Raw genomic sequence first — 17,565 nt, 5'->3', positions numbered from 1 at the left:
GGAGGCCCTTGATCCATTTGAACTTAAGCTATGTACAGGGTGATAAGAATGTATCAATCTGCATTCTTCTGCATGCTGACCTCCAGTTGAACCAGCACCATTTGCTGAAAATGCTATCTTTTTTCCATTGGGTGGTTTTGGCTCCTTTGTCAAAAATCAAGTGACCATAGGTGTGTGGGTTCATTTCTGGGTCTTCAATTCTATTCCACTGGTCTATCTGTATGTGTCTGTACCAATACCATACAGTTTTTATCACTATTGCTCTGTAATACTGCTTGAGTTCAGGGATAGTGATTCCCCCGGAAGACTTTTTATTATAGTAGGATTTTATTATAGAGGATAGTTTTAGCTATCCTGGGTTTTTGTATTCCAGATGATTTTGGAAATTGTTCTGTCTAACTCTTTGAAGAATTGGGTTGGTATTTTGATGGGGATTGCATTGAATTTGTAGATCGTTTTTGGTAAAATGGCCATTTTTACTATATTAATCCTGCTAATCCATAAGCATGGGAGATCTTTCCATCTTCTGAGATCTTCTTCAATTTCTTTCTTCAGAGTCTTGAAGTTCTTATCATACAGATCTTTCACTTGCTTGTTAAAGTCACACTGAGGTATTATATATTATTTGGGGCTATTATGAAGGGTGTCATTTCCATAATTTCTTTCTCGGCTTGTTTCTCTTTTGTACAGAGAAAGGCTACTGATTTAATTGAGTTAGTTTTATACCCAGCCACTTTGCTGAAGTTGTTTATCAGGTAGTTCTCTGGTGGAACTTCAGGATCACTTAAGTATACAATCCTATCATCTGCAAATAGTGATATTTTGACTTCTTCCTTTCCAATCTGTATCCCTTTGATCTCCTTTTGTTGTCTGATTGCTCTGGCTAGAACTTCAAGAACTATATTGAATAAGTAGGGAGAGAGTGGGCAGCCTTGTCTAGTCCCTGATTTTAGTGGGATTGGTTCAAGTTTCTCTCCATTTAGTTTAATGTTAGCGACTGGTTTGCTGTATATGGCTTTTACTATGTTTAGGTATGGGCCTTGGATTCCTGTTCTTTCCAGGGCTTTTATCATGAAGGGGTGTTGAATTTTGTCAAATGCTTTCTCAGCATCTAATGAAATGATCATGTGGTTTTGTTCTTTCAGTTTGTTTATACAGTGGACTACATTGATGGTTTTCCGTATATTAAACCATCCCTGCATGCCTGGGATGAAGCCTACTTGATCATGGTGGATGATTGTTTTGATGTGCTCTTGGATTTGGTTTGCCAGAATTTTATTGAGTATTTTTGCGTCGATATTCATAAGGGAAATTGATCTGAAGTTCTCTCTCTTTGTTGGGTCTTTGTGTGGTTTAGGTATAAGAGTAATTGTGGCTTCATAGAAAGAATTTGGTAGCGCTCCATCTGTTTCAAGTTCATGGAATAGTTTGGATAGTATTGGTATGAGGTCTTCTATGAATGTCTGATAGAATTCTGCACTAAATCCGTCTGGACCTGGGCTCTTTTTGGTTGGGAGAATTTTAACGACTGCTCCTATTTCTTTAGGAGTTATGGGGTTGTTTAAACGGTTTATCTGTTCCTGATTTAACTTCAGTACCTTGTATCTGTCTGGGAAATTATTCATTTCCTCCAGATTTTTAAGTTTTGTTGAATATAGGGTTTTTTAGAAGAATCTGATGATTTTTTTTTTAGGTTATTATTTACATTTTATTTTTTTCACATGTAACTGTCAACTTTATTTTTTTTTTATGGTTTTCTTTTTTTTTTCTTTTTTTTTTATTAACTTGAGTATTTCTTATATACATTTCGAGTGTTATTCCCTTTCCCGGATTCCGGGCAAACATCACCCTCCCCCCTCTCCTTCCTTATGGGTGTTCCCCTCCCAACCCTCCCCCCATTGCCGCCATCCCCCCATAGACTAGTTCACTGGGGGTTCAGTCTTAGCAGGACCCAGGGCTTCCCCTTCCACTGGTGCTCTTACTAGGATATTCATTGCTACCTATGGGGTCAGAGTCCAGGGTCAGTCCATGTATAGTCTTTAGGTAGTGGCTTAGTCCCTGGAAGCTCTGGTTGCTTGGCATTGTTGTACTTTTGGGGTCTCGAGCCCCTTCAAGCTCTTCCAGTTCTTTCTCTGATTCCTTCAATAGGGGACCTATTCTCAGTTCAGTGGTTTGCTGCTGGCATTCGCCTCTATATTTGCTGTATTCTGGCTGTGTCTCTCAGGAGCGATCTACATCCGGCTCCTGTCGGTCTGCACTTCTTTGCTTCATCCATCTTGTCTAATTGGGTGGCTGTATATGTATGGGCCACCTGTGGGGCAGGCTCTGAATGGGTGTTCCTTCAGTCTCTGTTTTAATCTTTGCCTCTCCCTTCCCTGCCAAGGGTATTCTTTTTCCTCATTTAAAGAAGGAGTGAAGCATTCACATTTTGATCATCCGTCTTGAGTTTCGTTTGTTCTAGGGATCTAGGGTAATTCAAGCATTTGGGCTAATAGCCACTTATCAATGAGTGCATACCATGTATGTCTTTCTGTGATTGGGTTAGCTCACTCAGGATGATATTTTCCAGTTCCAACCATTTGCCTACGAATTTCATAAACTCGTTGTTTTTGATAGCTGAGTAATATTCCATTGTGTAGATGTACCACATTTTCTGTATCCATTCCTCTGTTGAAGGGCATCTGGGTTCTTTCCAGCTTCTGGCTATTATAAATAAGGCTGCGATGAACATAGTGGAGCACGTGTCTCTTTTATATGTTGAGGCATCTTTTGGGTATATGCCCAAGAGAGGTATAGCTGGATCCTCAGGCAGTTCAATGTCCAATTTTCTGAGGAACCTCCAGACTGATTTCCAGAATGGTTTTACCAGTCTGCAATCTCACCAACAATGGAGGAGTGTTCCTCTTTCTCCACATCCTCGCCAGCATCTGCTGTCACCTGAGTTTTTGATCTTAGCCAATCGCACTGGTGTGAGGTGAAATCTCAGGGTTGTTTTGATTTGCATTTCCCTTATGACTAAAGATGTTGAACATTTCTTTAGGTGTTTCTCAGCCATTCGGCATTCCTCAGCTGTGAATTCTTTGTTTAGCTCTGAAACCCATTTTTTAATAGGGTTATTTGTTTCCCTGCGGTCTAACTTCTTGAGTTCTTTGTATATTTTGGATATAAGGCCTCTATCTGTTGTAGGATTGGTAAAGATCTTTTCCCAATCTGTTGGTTGCTGTTTTGTCCTAACCACAGTGTCCTTTGCCTTACAGAAGCTTTGCAGTTTTATGAGATCCCATTTGTCGATTCTTGATCTTAGAGCATAAGCCATTGGTGTTTTGTTCAGGAAATTGTTTCCAGTGCCCATGTGTTCCAGATGCTTCCCTAGTTTTTCTTCTATTAGTTTGAGTGTGTCTGGTTTGATGTGGAGGTCCTTGATCCACTTGGACTTAAGCTTTGTACAGGGTGAGAAGCATGGATCGATCTGCATTCTTCTACATGTTGACCTCCAGTTGAACCAGCACCATTTGCTGAAAATGCTATCTTTTTTCCATTGGATGGTTTTGGCTCCTTTGTCAAAAATCAAGTGACCATAGGTGTGTGGGTTCATTTCTGGGTCTTCAATTCTATTCCATTGGTCTATCTGTCTGTCTCTGTACCAATACCATGCAGTTTTTATCACTATTGCTCTGTAATACTGCTTGAGTTCAGGGATAGTGATTCCCCCTGAAGTCCTTTTATTGTTGAGGATAGCTTTAGCTATCCTGGGTTTTTTGTTATTCCAGATGAATTTGCAAATTGTTCTGTCTAACTCTTTGAAGAATTGGATTGGTATTTTGATGGGGATTGCATTGAATCTGTAGATTGCTTTTGGTAAAATGGCCATTTTTACTATATTAATCCTGCCAATCCATGAGCATGGGAGATCTTTCCATCTTCTGAGGTCTTCTTCAATTTCTTTCCTCAGTGTCTTGAAGTTCTTATTGTACAGATCTTTTACTTGCTTGGTTAAAGTCACACCGAGGTACTTTATATTATTTGGGTCTATTATGAAGGGTGTCGTTTCCCTAATTTCTTTCTCGGCTTGTTTCTCTTTTGTATAGAGGAAGGCAACTGATTTATTTGAGTTAATTTTATACCCAGCCACTTTGCTGAAGTTGTTTATCAGCTTTAGTAGTTCTCTGGTGGAACTTTTGGGATCACTTAAATATACTATCATGTCATCTGCAAATAGTGATATTTTGACCTCTTCTTTTCCGATCTGTATCCCTTTGATCTCCTTTTGTTGTCTGATTGCTCTGGCTAGAACTTCAAGAACTATATTGAATAAGTAGGGAGAGAGTGGGCAGCCTTGTCTAGTCCCTGATTTTAGTGGGATTGCTTCAAGTTTCTCTCCATTTAGTTTAGTGTTAGCAACTGGTTTGCTGTATATGGCTTTTACTATGTTTAGGTATGGGCCTTGAATTCCTATTCTTTCCAGGACTTTTATCATGAAGGAGTGTTGAATTTTGTCAAATGCTTTCTCAGCATCTAATGAAATGATCATGTGGTTCTGTTCTTTCAGTTTGTTTATATAATGGATCATGTTGATGGTTTTCCGTATATTAAACCATCCCTGCATGCCTGGGATGAAGCCTACTTGATCATGGTGGATGATTGTTTTGATGTGCTCTTGAATTCGGTTTGCCAGAATTTTATTGAGTATTTTTGCGTCGATATTCATAAGGGAAATTGGTCTGAAGTTCTCTTTCTTTGTTGTGTCTTTGTGTGGTTTAGGTATAAGAGTAATTGTGGCTTCGTAGAAGGTATTCGGTAGGGCTCCATCTGTTTCAATTTTGTGGAATAGTTTGGATAATATTGGTATGAGGTCTTCTATGAAGGTTTGAAAGAATTCTGCACTAAACCCGTCTGGACCTGGGCTCTTTTTGGTTGGGAGACCTTTAATGACTGCTTCTATTTCCTTAGGAGTTATGGGGTTGTTTAACTGGTTTATCTGTTCCTGATTTAACTTCGATACCTGGTATCTGTCTAGGAAATTGTCCATTTCCTGAAGATTTTCAAATTTTGTTGAATATAGGTTTTTATAGTAAGATCTGATGATTTTTTGAATTTCCTCCGAATCTGTAGTTATGTCTCCCTTTTCATTTCTGATTTTGTTAATTTGGACACACTCACTGTGTCCTCTCGTTAGTCTGGCTAAGGGTTTATCTATCTTGTTGATTTTCTCAAAGAACCAACTTTTGGTTCTGTTGATTCTTTCTATGGTCCTTTTTGTTTCTACTTGGTTGATTTCAGCTCTGAGTTTGATTATTTCCTGCCTTCTACTCCTCCTGGGTGTATTTGCTTCTTTTTGTTCTAGAGCTTTTAGGTGTGCTGTCAAGCTGCTGACATATGCTCTTTCCTGTTTCTTTCTGCAGGCACTCAGCGCTATGAGTTTTCCTCTTAGCACAGCCTTCATTGTGTCCCATAAGTTTGAGTATGTTGTATCTTCATTTTCATTAAATTCTAAAAAGTTTTTAATTTCTTTATTTCTTCCTTGACCAGGTTATCATTGAGTAGAGCATTGTTCAATTTCCACGTATATGTGGGCATTCTTCCCTTATTGTTATTGAAGACCAGTTTTAGGCCGTGGTGGTCCGATAGCACGCATGGGATTATTTCTATCTTTCTGTACCTGGTGAGGCCCGTTTTTTGACCAATTATATGGTCAATTTTGGAGAAAGTACCATGAGGAGCTGAGAAGAAGGTATATCCTTTTGCTTTAGGATAGAATGTTCTATAAATATCCGTTAAGTCCATTTGGCTCATGACTTCTCTTAGTCTGTCTACATCACTGTTTAATTTCTGTTTCCATGATCTGTCCATTGATGAGAGTGGGGTGTTGAAATCTCCCACTATTATTGTGTGAGGTGCAATGTGTGTTTTGAGCTTTAGTAAGGTTTCTTTTACGTATGTAGGTGCCCTTGTATTTGGGGCATAGATATTTAGGATTGAGAGTTCATCTTGGTTGATTTTTCCTTTGATGAATATGAAGTGTCCTTCCTTATCTTTTTTGATGACTTTTAGTTGGAAATTGATTTTATTTGATATTAGAATGGCTACTCCAGCTTGCTTCTTCTGACCATTTGCTTGGAAAGTTGTTTTCCAGCCTTTCACTCTGAGGTAGTGTCTGTCTTTGTCTCTGAGGTGTGTTTCCTGTAGGCAGCAGAATGCAGGGTCCTCGTTGCGTATCCAGTTTGTTTATCTATGTCTTTTTATTGGGGAGTTGAGGCCATTGATATTGAGAGATATTAAGGAATAGTGATTATTGCTTCCCGTTATATTCATATTTGGATGTGAGGTTATGTTTGTGTGCTTTCATTCTCTTTGTTTTGTTGCCAAGACGATTAGTTTCTTGCTTCTTCTAGGGTATAGCTTGCCTCCTTATGTTGGGCTTTACCATTTATTATCCTTTGTAGTGCTGGATTTGTAGTAAATTTGGTTTTGTCATGGAATATCTTGGTTTCTCCATCAATGTTAATTGAGAGTTTTGCTGGATACAGTAACCTGGGCTGGCATTTGTGTTCTCTTAGGGTCTGTATAACATCAGTCCAGGATCTTCTGGCCTTCATAGTTTCTGGCGAGAGGTCTGGTGTGATTCTTATAGGTCTCCCTTTATATGTTACTTGACCTTTTTCCCTTACTGCTTTTAATATTCTTTCTTTATTTTGTGCGTTTGGTGTTTTGACAATTATGTGACGGGAGGTGTTTCTTTTCTGGTCCAATCTATTTGGAGTTCTGTAGGCTTCTTGTATGTCTATGGGTATCTCTTTTTTTAGGTTAGGGAAGTTTTCTTCTATGATTTTGTTGAAGATATTTACTGGTCCTTTGAGCTGGGAGTCTTCACTCTCTTCTATACCTATTATCCTTAGGTTTGATCTTCTCATTGAGTCCTGGATTTCCTGTATGTTTTGGACCAGTAGCTTTTTCCGCTTTACATTATCTTTGACAGTTGAGTCAATGATTTCTATGGAATCTTCTGCTCCTGAGATTCTCTCTTCCATCTCTTGTATTCTGTTGGTGAAGTTTGTATCTACAGCTCCTTGTCTCTTCTTTTGGTTTTCTATATCCAGGGTTGTTTCCATGTGTTCTTTCTTGATTGCTTCTATTTCCATTTTTAATTCCTTCAACTGTTTGATTGTGTTTTCCTGGAATTCTTTCAGGGATTTTTGCGATTCCTCTCTGTAGGCTTTTACTTGTTTATTAATGTTTTCCTGTGCTTCCCTAAGTGTGTTCATGTCTTTCTTGAAGTCCTCCAGCATCATGATCAAATATGATTTTGAAACTAGATCTTGCTTTTCTGGTGTGTTTGGATATTCCATGTTTGTTTTGGTGGGAGAATTGGGCTCCGATGATGGCATGTAGTCTTGGTTTCTGTTGCTTGGGTTCCTGCGCTTGCCTCTCGCCATCAGCTTATCTCTAGTGTTACTTTGTTCTGCTATTTCTGACAGTGGCTAGACTGTCCTATAAGCCTGTGTGTCAGGAGTGCTGTAGACCTGTTTTCCTCCCTTTCAGTCAGTTATGGGGACAGAGTGTTCTGCTTTCGGGCGTGTAGTTTTTCCTCTCTACAGGTCTTCAGCTGTTCCTGTGGGCCTGTGTCTTGAGTTCACCAGGCAGCTTTCTTGCAGCAGAAAATTTGGTCTTACCTGTGGTCCCGAGGCTCAGGTTTGCTCGTGGGGTGCTGCCCAGGGGCTCTCTGCAGCGGCAGCAACCAGGAAGACCTGTGCCGCCCCTTCCGGGAGCTTCAGTGCACCAGGGTTCCAGATGGTCTTTGGCTTTTTCCTCTGGCGTCCGAGATGTGTGTGCAGGAAGCAGTCTCTTCTGGTTTCCCAGGCTTGTCTGCCTCTCTGAAGGTTTAGCTCTCCCTCCCACGGGATTTGGGTGCAGAGAACTGTTTATCCGGTCTGTTTCCTTCAGGGTCCGGCGGTGTCTCTGGCAGGGGTCCTGCCGCTCCTGGGCCCTCCCCCACGGGAGCCCAGAGGCCTTATACAGTTTCCTCTTGGGCCAGGGATGTGGGCAGGGGTGAGCAGTGTTGGTGGTCTCTTCTGCTCTGCAGCCTCGGGAGTGCCCACCTGACCAGGCGGTTGGGTCTCTCTCTCACCGGGTCTGAATCTGATGATTTTTAAAAGTTTTTCAGATTCTGTTGTTATGTCTCCCTTTTCCTTTCTGATTTTGTTAATTTGGACACACTCTCTGTTAGTTCTTTTATGTATGTAGGTGCCTCTGGTTAGTCTGGCTAAGGGTTTATCTATCTTGTTGATTTTCTCAAAGAACCAACTTTTGGTTCTGTTGATTCTTTGTATAGTCCTTTTTTTTGCTACTTGGTTGATTTCAGCTCTGAGTTTGATTATTTCCTGCCTTCTACTCCTCCTGGATGTGTTTGCTTCTTTTTGTTCTAGAGCTTTTAGGTGTGCTGTCAAGCTGCTGACATATGCTCTCTCCTGTTTCTTTCTGCAGGCACTCAGAGCTATGTGTTTTCCTCTTAGCACAGCTTTCATTGTGTCCCATAAGTTTGGGTATGTTGTACCTTCATTTTCATTAAATTCTAAGAAGTCTTTCATTTCTTTCTTTATTTTTTTCCTTAACCAGTTTATCATTGGGTAGAGCATTGTTCAACTTCCATGTATATGTGTGCATTCTTTGTCTCTGAGGTATGTTTCCTGTAGGCAGGAAAATGTTGGGTCCTCATTGGGTATTCAGTTTGTTAATCTGTGTCTTTTTATTGGGAAATTGAGTCCATTGATGTTGAGAGATATTAAGGAATAGTGATTGTTGCTTCCTCTTATATTCGTGTTTGAATGTGAGATTATGTTTGTGCTTGTCTTCTCTTTGATTTGTTGCAAAAATATTAGTTTCTTGCTTTTTCTAGTTTTTTGCCTCCTTGTGTTGGGCTTTACCATTTATTATCCTTTGTAGGGCTGGTTTTGTAGAAAGATATTGTGTAAATTTGGTTTTGTCATGGAATATCTTGGTTTCTCCATCTATGTTAATTGAGAGTTTTGCTGGGTACAGCAACCTGGACTGGCATTTGTGTTCTGTTATGGTCTGTATGACATCTGTCCAGGATCTTCTGGCTTTCATAGTCTCTGGTTAGAAGTCTGGTGTAATTCTGATAGGTCTGCCTTTATATGTTACTTGGCCTTTTCCCCTTAGAGCTGTTAATATTCTCTCTTTGTTTTGTACATTTGGTGTTTTGACAGGAGGACTTTCTTTTCTGGTCCAATCTATTTGGAGTTCTGTAGGCTTCTTGTGTGCTTATGGGTATCTCTTTCTTTAGGTTAGGGAAGTTTTCTTCTATGATTTTGTTGAAGATATTTACTGGTCCTTTGAGCTGGGAGTCTTCACTCTCTTCTATACCTATTATCCTTAGGTTTGATCTTCTCATTGAGTCCTGGATTTCCTGTACGTTTTGGGCCAGTAGCTTTTTCCATTTTCCATTGTCTTTGATGGTTGTGTCGATGATTTCTATGGAAACATCTTATCCTGACATTCTCACTTCTATCTCTTATATTCTGTTGGTGATGCTTGTATCTACAGCTCCTTGTCTTTTCCTTTGGTTTTCTATATCCAGGGTTGTCTCCTTTTGTGCTTTATTTATTGCTTCTATTTCCATTTTTAATTCCTTCACCTGTTTGATTGTGTTTTCCTGTAATTCTTTCAGGGATTTTTGCATTTCCTCTCTATAGGCTTCTGCTTGTTTATTTGTGTTTTCCTGCATTTCTCTAAGGGAGTTCTTTATGTCTTTCTTGAAGTCCTCCATCATCATGATCAAATGCAATTTTAAATCTAGATCTTGCTTTTCTGGTGTGTTTGGATATTCAGTGTTTGCTGTGGTGGAAGAATTGGGCTCCAATGATGCCATGTAGTTTTGGTTTCTGTTGCTTGGTTTCCTGCACGTGCCTTTCGCCATCATGTTGTCTCCGGTGTTACCTTGTTCTGCTATTTCTGACAGTGGTTAGACCGTACCATAGGCCTGTGAGTCAGGAATGCTGTAGACCTGTTTTCCTGTTTTCTTTCAGTCAGTTATGGGAGCAGAGTGTTCTGCTTTCAGGCCTGTATTCGTTCCTGTCTACTGGTCTTCAGGTGTTCCTGTGGCCATGTGTCCTGAGTCCACCAGGCAGGTCACTTGGAGCAGCAAAGTTGGTCTTAACTCCGGTCTCAGGCATGGAGTCCCTTCTCAGAGCCAGGTTTCAGCTCTCCATGAGGGCAACAACCAGAAGGGCCTTCCCCGCCTTCACTCAGAACCCTGTGCACAGGGGACACAGATGGTGGTAGGCATTTTCCTCTAGAGTCATAAATGTGGGCAGAGAGTAGTGTCCTCTGGCTTCCCAGGTGTGTCTGCCCCTCTGAAGGTCTAGCTCTCCCTCCCATGGGATTTGGGGGCAGGGAGCTGTTTGCCTGGGTCCTTTCAGATCTGGGCCTTGTCTGGACCGCAGTGTTGAGTGCCCCTATCTTCCTGTTCCCAGAGGCCCTATACAGTTTTCTCTTGGGCCATGGATGTGGGCAGGCGTGGGCAGTACTGGCAGTCTCTCCTGCGCTGCAGTCTTAGGAGTGCCCACCCGTCTAGGTGGTGAGCTCTCTCTCCCATGTGGTTTGGGAGCAGGGAGCTGTGGGCCGCGAGGTTTGGGCCCCAGCTAGACACCCTAGCCTGTACTCTTAAGCAACTACAGATTCCTAGTTCAGAGTGTATCCATGGATGGCCAATAAAAACTTGGCAGTCAGGCCACAGATATAACTTCTCCAGGAAGTCCTTCTCTGTCATCAGTGTCCTTAAAGTGTAACATGGAAGCAAGATTTTTAATGTTTAAAATTTGTATTCAGAATATTATTTTATCTGTGCTAATGCATATATTGGCTATTATAAATTCTTACTAAAACTGATTCTAAACTTTATTCTAGGAATAAACAAAATGTGGCAGAGACAGAAAATATATGGAGAAAATATTTGCATTTTTCCATGAGTGAAGGAACTTGGTATCTTTTGTCACTGCTTGGTGTTGATGCTCTACAAGTGGGTTCAGTACATTCTATTTGGTTGAATTTTAGCAAGAGCAAGATGTTTGAGTTCTTGCTCCATTGACATATGATCTGTTAATAGTTGTCATTCTGAGATCTGGCTTAGCTATGGGAAAACTGTAGCTCTTGTTTTAATATGCTTGAATAAGATACCAGGGAGTATTAGATGTTTATGAAATGTTCACTTTTTAAAAACATTTTATTTCATTTTTTTACTTATTCACTTTACTTCCCACTCACTGACCCCCCGATGGTCATCCACTCCCACAATCCTTCCCCCATACCCCTCTCTTTCTCCCCTGCATGGATGGGGGCCCACGGGCATCCTCCTACTGTGACACATCAAGTCTCTGTGAGGTTAAGCACACCCTTTCCCACTGAGGCCAGATAAGTTGACTCTGGTAGAAGAACATATCCCACAGACAGGCAACAGCTTTTGGAACAGCATCCACTCCAGTTTTTGAGGGACCCACATGAATACTAAGTTGCATATCTGATACACACACACACACACACACACACACACACACATATGCAATCCTTACCACTGAGTACACCCACAGTTCCTAGATATTGGGTTTTAAGCTTACATCAGACATGTCACATGAAACTGGACCACATATGATGATATAAGCCAACTAAACATCCCCCAGTTTTAATAACTTCCACTAAACTCTGAACTTCTTTTCTGACAGCATTCGAATGATGACACGACAAATCTCCTTGGTCTTAATGCTGTAGACAATGGGGTTGATGACAGGGGGGAAGAAGAGATAAGCATTGGCCATCATGGTCTGTAGCAGAGGAGACACATGATGTGCAAAGCGATGTACCATAGACAAGCCAATCATTGGTACATAATAAGCAAGCACAGCACAGATATGTGAACCACATGTGTTGAGTGCTTTCTTCCTCCCATCTCCAGTGGTAATTCCCAGTACAGTATGGAGTATAAGCCCATAGGACACCACGATGAGCAATGAATCTATCCCAAAAGTGGAGGTAACAACGAAAAGTCCATAGATATTGTTGATAGAAATATCCCCACAAGGAAGATGAATAAGGTTAGGGTGGAGACAATAGGAATGAGAGAGGGCATTGTGACCACAGAAGGGCAGTCTCCTTAACAGTACAGGCAATGGGGCCATTAGTATAACACTTTTCAGTCCAATGATAGCTCCTGTGCGAAAGATGCGAGGCAGTGTCAAGATAGCTGTATAACGTAGTGGACTGTAGATGGCCACAAAGCGGTCCACAGACATGGCCAGCAACACAGCCGACTCCATAATGGAGAAAGAATGAATGAAAAACATTTGGAGAAGGCATGCTTCAAAGGTAATCTCTGTAGTATCAAAAAGGAAGAGACCTAGCACGGTTGGCAGAGTGGAGGCAGAGACACCAACCTCAGCCAATGCCAGGATGGCAAGAAAGAGATACATAGGCTGATGCAGGGAAGCTTCTGTTCTGATGACATGAAGGATGGTGCCATTCCCAAGGAAGATGATGATGTACATCAGGCAGAAGGGGATGGATATCCAGATGTGCTCAGTCTCCAGTCCTGGGATGCCAACCAAAATGAATGTTGTAGGTAAGAACCCCACAGAGCTACTGGAATTCTTCATGCTGAAATCTCATCTTGTGGGGGAAGTGCCACCTCAAAAGTCACAAAAAAAACCTACTGAGATTATATTATGTTGTGAAAAAATAATTGGGAGCCAACAAAAGAGAAGAAAACAAACTTTTACTCATGTGACCAAAGATATTATTTTTCACAGTTGTCAGTTGATTCCCATCCAAATTTTTGCATTGTCAAGGAGTTTCTTTCTCTGTTACAAAGAAGTTACAGATGGAGAAAAGTATACACCCAAACTGCTAAGAAGGAAATGGTCATCTTGTGCTGGTGGGGACACTCCTGGCTAATAGAAGCCACTTGGGAGACAACTAATATGCAATCTCAGAATAAAGCACTAATGTTTGCAATAGGTGAACAGATGTTAATAATAAATATTTAAGTACAAGACAACTACTTTAAAAAACCCAATGAGTAGGTAGTGAATGATGGAGGATGAAGGGAAGGCTGATTTGTGTCACTGAATAGAGCCTGGAGGAATTATTTTGCCCAGTTGACCGGGTGACTTATAATGTACTAGAAGCCAGGCTGGCTTACTTGTAAAAGACTACTGCTTATGAAAATACTGTGATGATAATACCCAATATCTTTTGACAGGCGCTTTTAAAAACTGCTAACCTTTTTTTAAAAATTATTTATAAGTACCCTGTAGCTGTTTTCAGATACACCAGACGACGGCATCAGGTCTCATTACCGATGGTTGTGAGCCACCATGTGGTTTCTGGGATTTGAACTGAGGACTTCTGGAAGATCAGTCAGTGCTCTTAACTTCTGAGCCACCTTTCCAGCCCCAAAACTGCTAACCTTATTTGTCAGGATATTTTTTTAATCTTAGATACAACACTGAACTCACAACAGCAACACTAATAGTCTACGCACATATTCAGTAAGGATGACTTCCTGGACAGAAAATGTTGTCATCAGATGTGAAAGCACCTTCCTAGCAGAATGTTGTCTGGGCCAGTAGAATATTACAAACACATTCTGAACAGGGAGTATAGGAGAGAATATCTCATGGTAGATTTTTACCTCATTCATGAATGCATCCTCTCCTTTCCCGGCTCTCTGCTTATCTACTCGTACACACACATGCAAGCCTAAGTTACAAATTATCTTGTGTGACTCTTTTATGAAGCCATGCAGAGAATTCATTATTCTAAGTGAGGTATTACTAAGTTCTCTCTGAATTACTGGCCTATACCCAATTAGCATTTTTCTCCACCAGTCACCATATATGATGAAGAAAGTATAGAGTTCTGGACTTACTCAGGAAGTCTCTGGAACTTTTAGCCATAAAACAGAGAGCACATGTACTTGTTCTGCTGCTCAGACACTTTCATTGAGTATCCCAAAGCCTTCTTCTCATGCATATTACATCCTGGGATGGAAAAGTTCAGGATTCTGTGATAAAGTTCTAAAAGAAATTAGTTTTAAACCCAGAGAAAGCTTTACTTACAATAAACCATTTCAGTTCAGATCTGAGGATCAGCAGAAAGTTTCCAGGTTAAGTAGAGAAGAGAGATATATCTTGTAGGGGTTTCTAACTTGCCGCCTGTGGAATGTGTGCAATTGAGGATAGCTATGCATGTGAGCCAACATAAATTCATAAATCAACGTAAACAATTATACTTTTTGTAATTTTCTTTGTAAATTAATTTTGCGGTTTTTAACTGTGAACTTTGTAGATGATGATACTGTAAGTAATGTCAACAGGATGACCATGCTTAACAGGAAAAAAAGTCACTGCCCTGGTCCACGTGTGATATAGCAGGCTGAGAAAATGAAAACTGTGGATATATTGGGATATTAAAAATCATAGTCTTTTAGATCTTTTATGAAAAATCAAAGATAGATATGGAAAAGCACAGCTCTCATTTTGCTCCTGCACATGGGATCCTGGCACTCATCACTTTCTGATGCAGGTTAACTCAGCAGGCATCGGGTTTGGGAAAGATCTGCACTGTGGGCTGTGCTGCAGCTTAAGGTGGAGACAGTAAGGAGCAAATCAATGACCTCAGAACAAGTGATTGTACACACACAGATATGTTCAAACACAAGCCTCAACATTTAGTTCCTTAAGTGGGTCAAGTGTGAACCTCCTGGACTGAAAAGCTCTTCCTCGTGACTTGCTTTACTGAATCCTTGATCCTGCTGCAGACATATATTGCCTGCCACAACTCGAGAAACCTGATAGTGAATAGACTGATCTTGGTAGATTCTGAGAACGAGGCTCCCTCTTTCCTTACTTTCCCTGCCCTTTGTTCTCTGATGATTTTTTTCTATTGCACTTGCATTTTTGTGTTTTTTCTCATCCCTCTTCTCCAATCCCTGCAGTCATACAGGAGCATGTGTTCTTGCAAGATCACTTAACATAGTTGTGCTCCTGAATTTAGGACGTGTTTTAAAGGATGGGAGTTGATAAAAAGGGATCATTTTAGTTATGAAGACAAAAACCCAACAGCACAGAATAGAATAATGATTCAGAGAATATCAACAGAAAGATAAGAATGTGATACACTGAGTCCCATGGTCTTGGAACTGGACAGAATGGAAGGAGACTCCTGTGTAAAGTGTGTCTTCCACTCATGTGTATATTTGCCTCTTTACTGTTCAAGACAGAAATGCTACTATCTACCTCAAACAATATGTCTGAACATTCATCATAAGCTTTTAGCAATGAGTAAGTGTTAGTATTTCTTGCAAACAATCTTCTTTTATGAAGTATTCTCTGAGAGATCAGTTTATCCGCAGGTATCTAAATACACTATTCTCTCCTATCACTGTCTGACTGAAACTATCACTGCATTTATGTGGGAAGCAAGAAAACATGCAGTTTCCATTATAGATGAGCATCCTGACAAGATGCATGAGTGGTACACAAGAAGTATATACCAGAAGTGTTACACTAGAAGAACGATTTCTAGAACCTATGACCTATGATCTTGTTTTGTTAACTTGCCCTTAGCTGACTTTAGTCTTCTTGTTTTTCCACCTCACATGTTTAGAGACAAAGCTACAGAGCTCTGACCAGGGGTGAAGGTTGATATCTTTTTATTTATTTATATTTTTATTGGATATTTTATTTATTTACATTTCAAATGTTAGCTCTTTTTCTGGTTTCCCATCTTGAAACCCCCTATCCTATCCTCCCTCCCCCTGCTTCTATGAGGGTGCTCTCCTACCCACCCACTCTCTCCCACCTGCTTGCCCTACATTGGTGCATCAGGACTTCCCAGGACCAAGGACCTCTCCTCCCATTGATGTCCTCTGATATATATGTAGTAGGAGGTTAAAATCTTTTTTTTTCCGGAGCTGGGGACTGAACCCAGGACCTTGTGCTTGCTATGTAAGTGCTCTACCACTGAGCCAAATCCCCAACCCTAGGAGGTTAAAATCTTGCTGAAGCTGCTTTAGGATGCAAGGCTGGGAGAACACAGGCTTGAGCACTTACCTCTTAATACTGGATGTGACCAGAGAGCCTCACTTTGGCAAGTTCTTGGCCCATGCCTCCTTAGCTTCATAGGTCTGTGGCTAGAATGATGCCTTGCACCTTTTAAAGCCAATCAGAAGCTCCATCTGTGGAGTAAAAGAGACAGAGTCAGGTTCCCTGAAGAGCAATTATCTAAGTAATCATACTGCTTTCGTAATATCAGATACCTCTAAGGAAATTAAACATGGGTATGAAAATGAGTATGGATAGAGTTATCATATATGATAATTAAATAAGGAATATATAGAAATTACTTAGAACATTTTATATCCTTACAATGGAAAATGAAAGCAAACACTTGGAGGACATTATGTTATCTAAAAATAGTCATATAGAAATTAAAGTTAGATTAAAAATTAGAAAAGGCTAAAGAAAACAAGGGAATGATGGGGGATGAGAAAAACTTTGGTCAAATACATAATTTTATAGTTAAAAAGAAGAACAAATCCTGGCATTCTATTACTGCATACTAGGATAACTATAATTACCTATTTTAATACATTGTCTCTTTTAAAATAAAGAGCAAACAGGATTGTGAATCCCATCACCTCACAGAAAGGCTAAAGCATGGATATGGTACATTATCTTGATTCAATTATCTAGTAGTTAACTGTCTGAAAGATAATGTAAGTATGTGTAATTATTGCATCAGTTACAGATAAAATACTATCTAAACACATTTTGACTTAAAATTCACCATAATCCAATTTTAAGATTTACTAAAAATTTTTTTAGAAGTGTCTTCTTTGTGCAATTAGTTTTCCAAGAGAGGAGAAGGCTGTGTATAATTATATAGTTAGCAAAAAATGCTTTAAATGATAGCATATACACAAATATATACAAAATTTAGATATAATAAACCAAGAGTGGTCTGAGAGACTTTAAAAAAGTAGAAAAATTAGGTGAAAGTCTGTAAGAGCAGAGCAAATATGAAGAGGTATTCTGACCTCTTACACAGTCAGCGCACACTCTATCATTCTGCAAAGAAAAGATATTTAAAGATCACACTGAAACATAAATGTGAACTCCAATGGAGTCTTCCAGGAAATGTTACTTTAGAAATGCAAGGAAATGCAGGAATGTTTTCTAAGAATGTTATTGTGGTTAATTCATCTTCAGAACAGATGATGTGAGACAACAGCAGCAGCAACAAGAAGAAGACAATGGAGATCTCTAGAGTAAATTACAGGCCGTGAAAGAAAAATACAGCCTACTTTTATTTTTATCTTTCTTAGGAGCTCCTAATCTAAGTTGGAGAGAATGTAAGTAAGTGATGGAATGTGATGGATCTCAGTGTGTCAGAAGAAAGGAGAAAAGAATATTTACATTCTTCATTACCACAGGGGGTTTAATCGGTGGGACAGAGGTGGGGCACAGTGGGTACCATGGATGGCTTAGCAAAAGA

At 40.1% G+C, this 17,565-nt stretch overlaps 2 protein-coding genes across 3 annotated transcripts in view; one reads left to right on the top strand and one right to left on the bottom strand.

Annotated features, from left to right (window-relative positions):
• Nucleotides 1-17,565, top strand: part of Hbe1 (hemoglobin subunit epsilon 1) — a 160,397-nt gene that overhangs the window by 36,291 nt on the left and 106,541 nt on the right. The gene's annotated exons all lie outside the window — the stretch shown is intronic.
• Nucleotides 11,709-12,662, bottom strand: Or51k7 (olfactory receptor family 51 subfamily K member 7). Its single transcript, NM_001000160.1, is given in 1 exon segment — nucleotides 11,709-12,662. A coding segment is annotated over 1 exon segment (954 nt).

The sequence above is a fragment of the Rattus norvegicus genome, chromosome 1 (genome assembly GCF_021556685.1).
Source record: "Rattus norvegicus strain SHRSP/BbbUtx chromosome 1, alternate assembly SHRSP_T2T, whole genome shotgun sequence".
In the NCBI taxonomy this organism is placed as follows: domain Eukaryota; kingdom Metazoa; phylum Chordata; class Mammalia; order Rodentia; family Muridae; genus Rattus; species Rattus norvegicus.
This window is presented reverse-complemented; position numbering and strand designations above follow the sequence as displayed.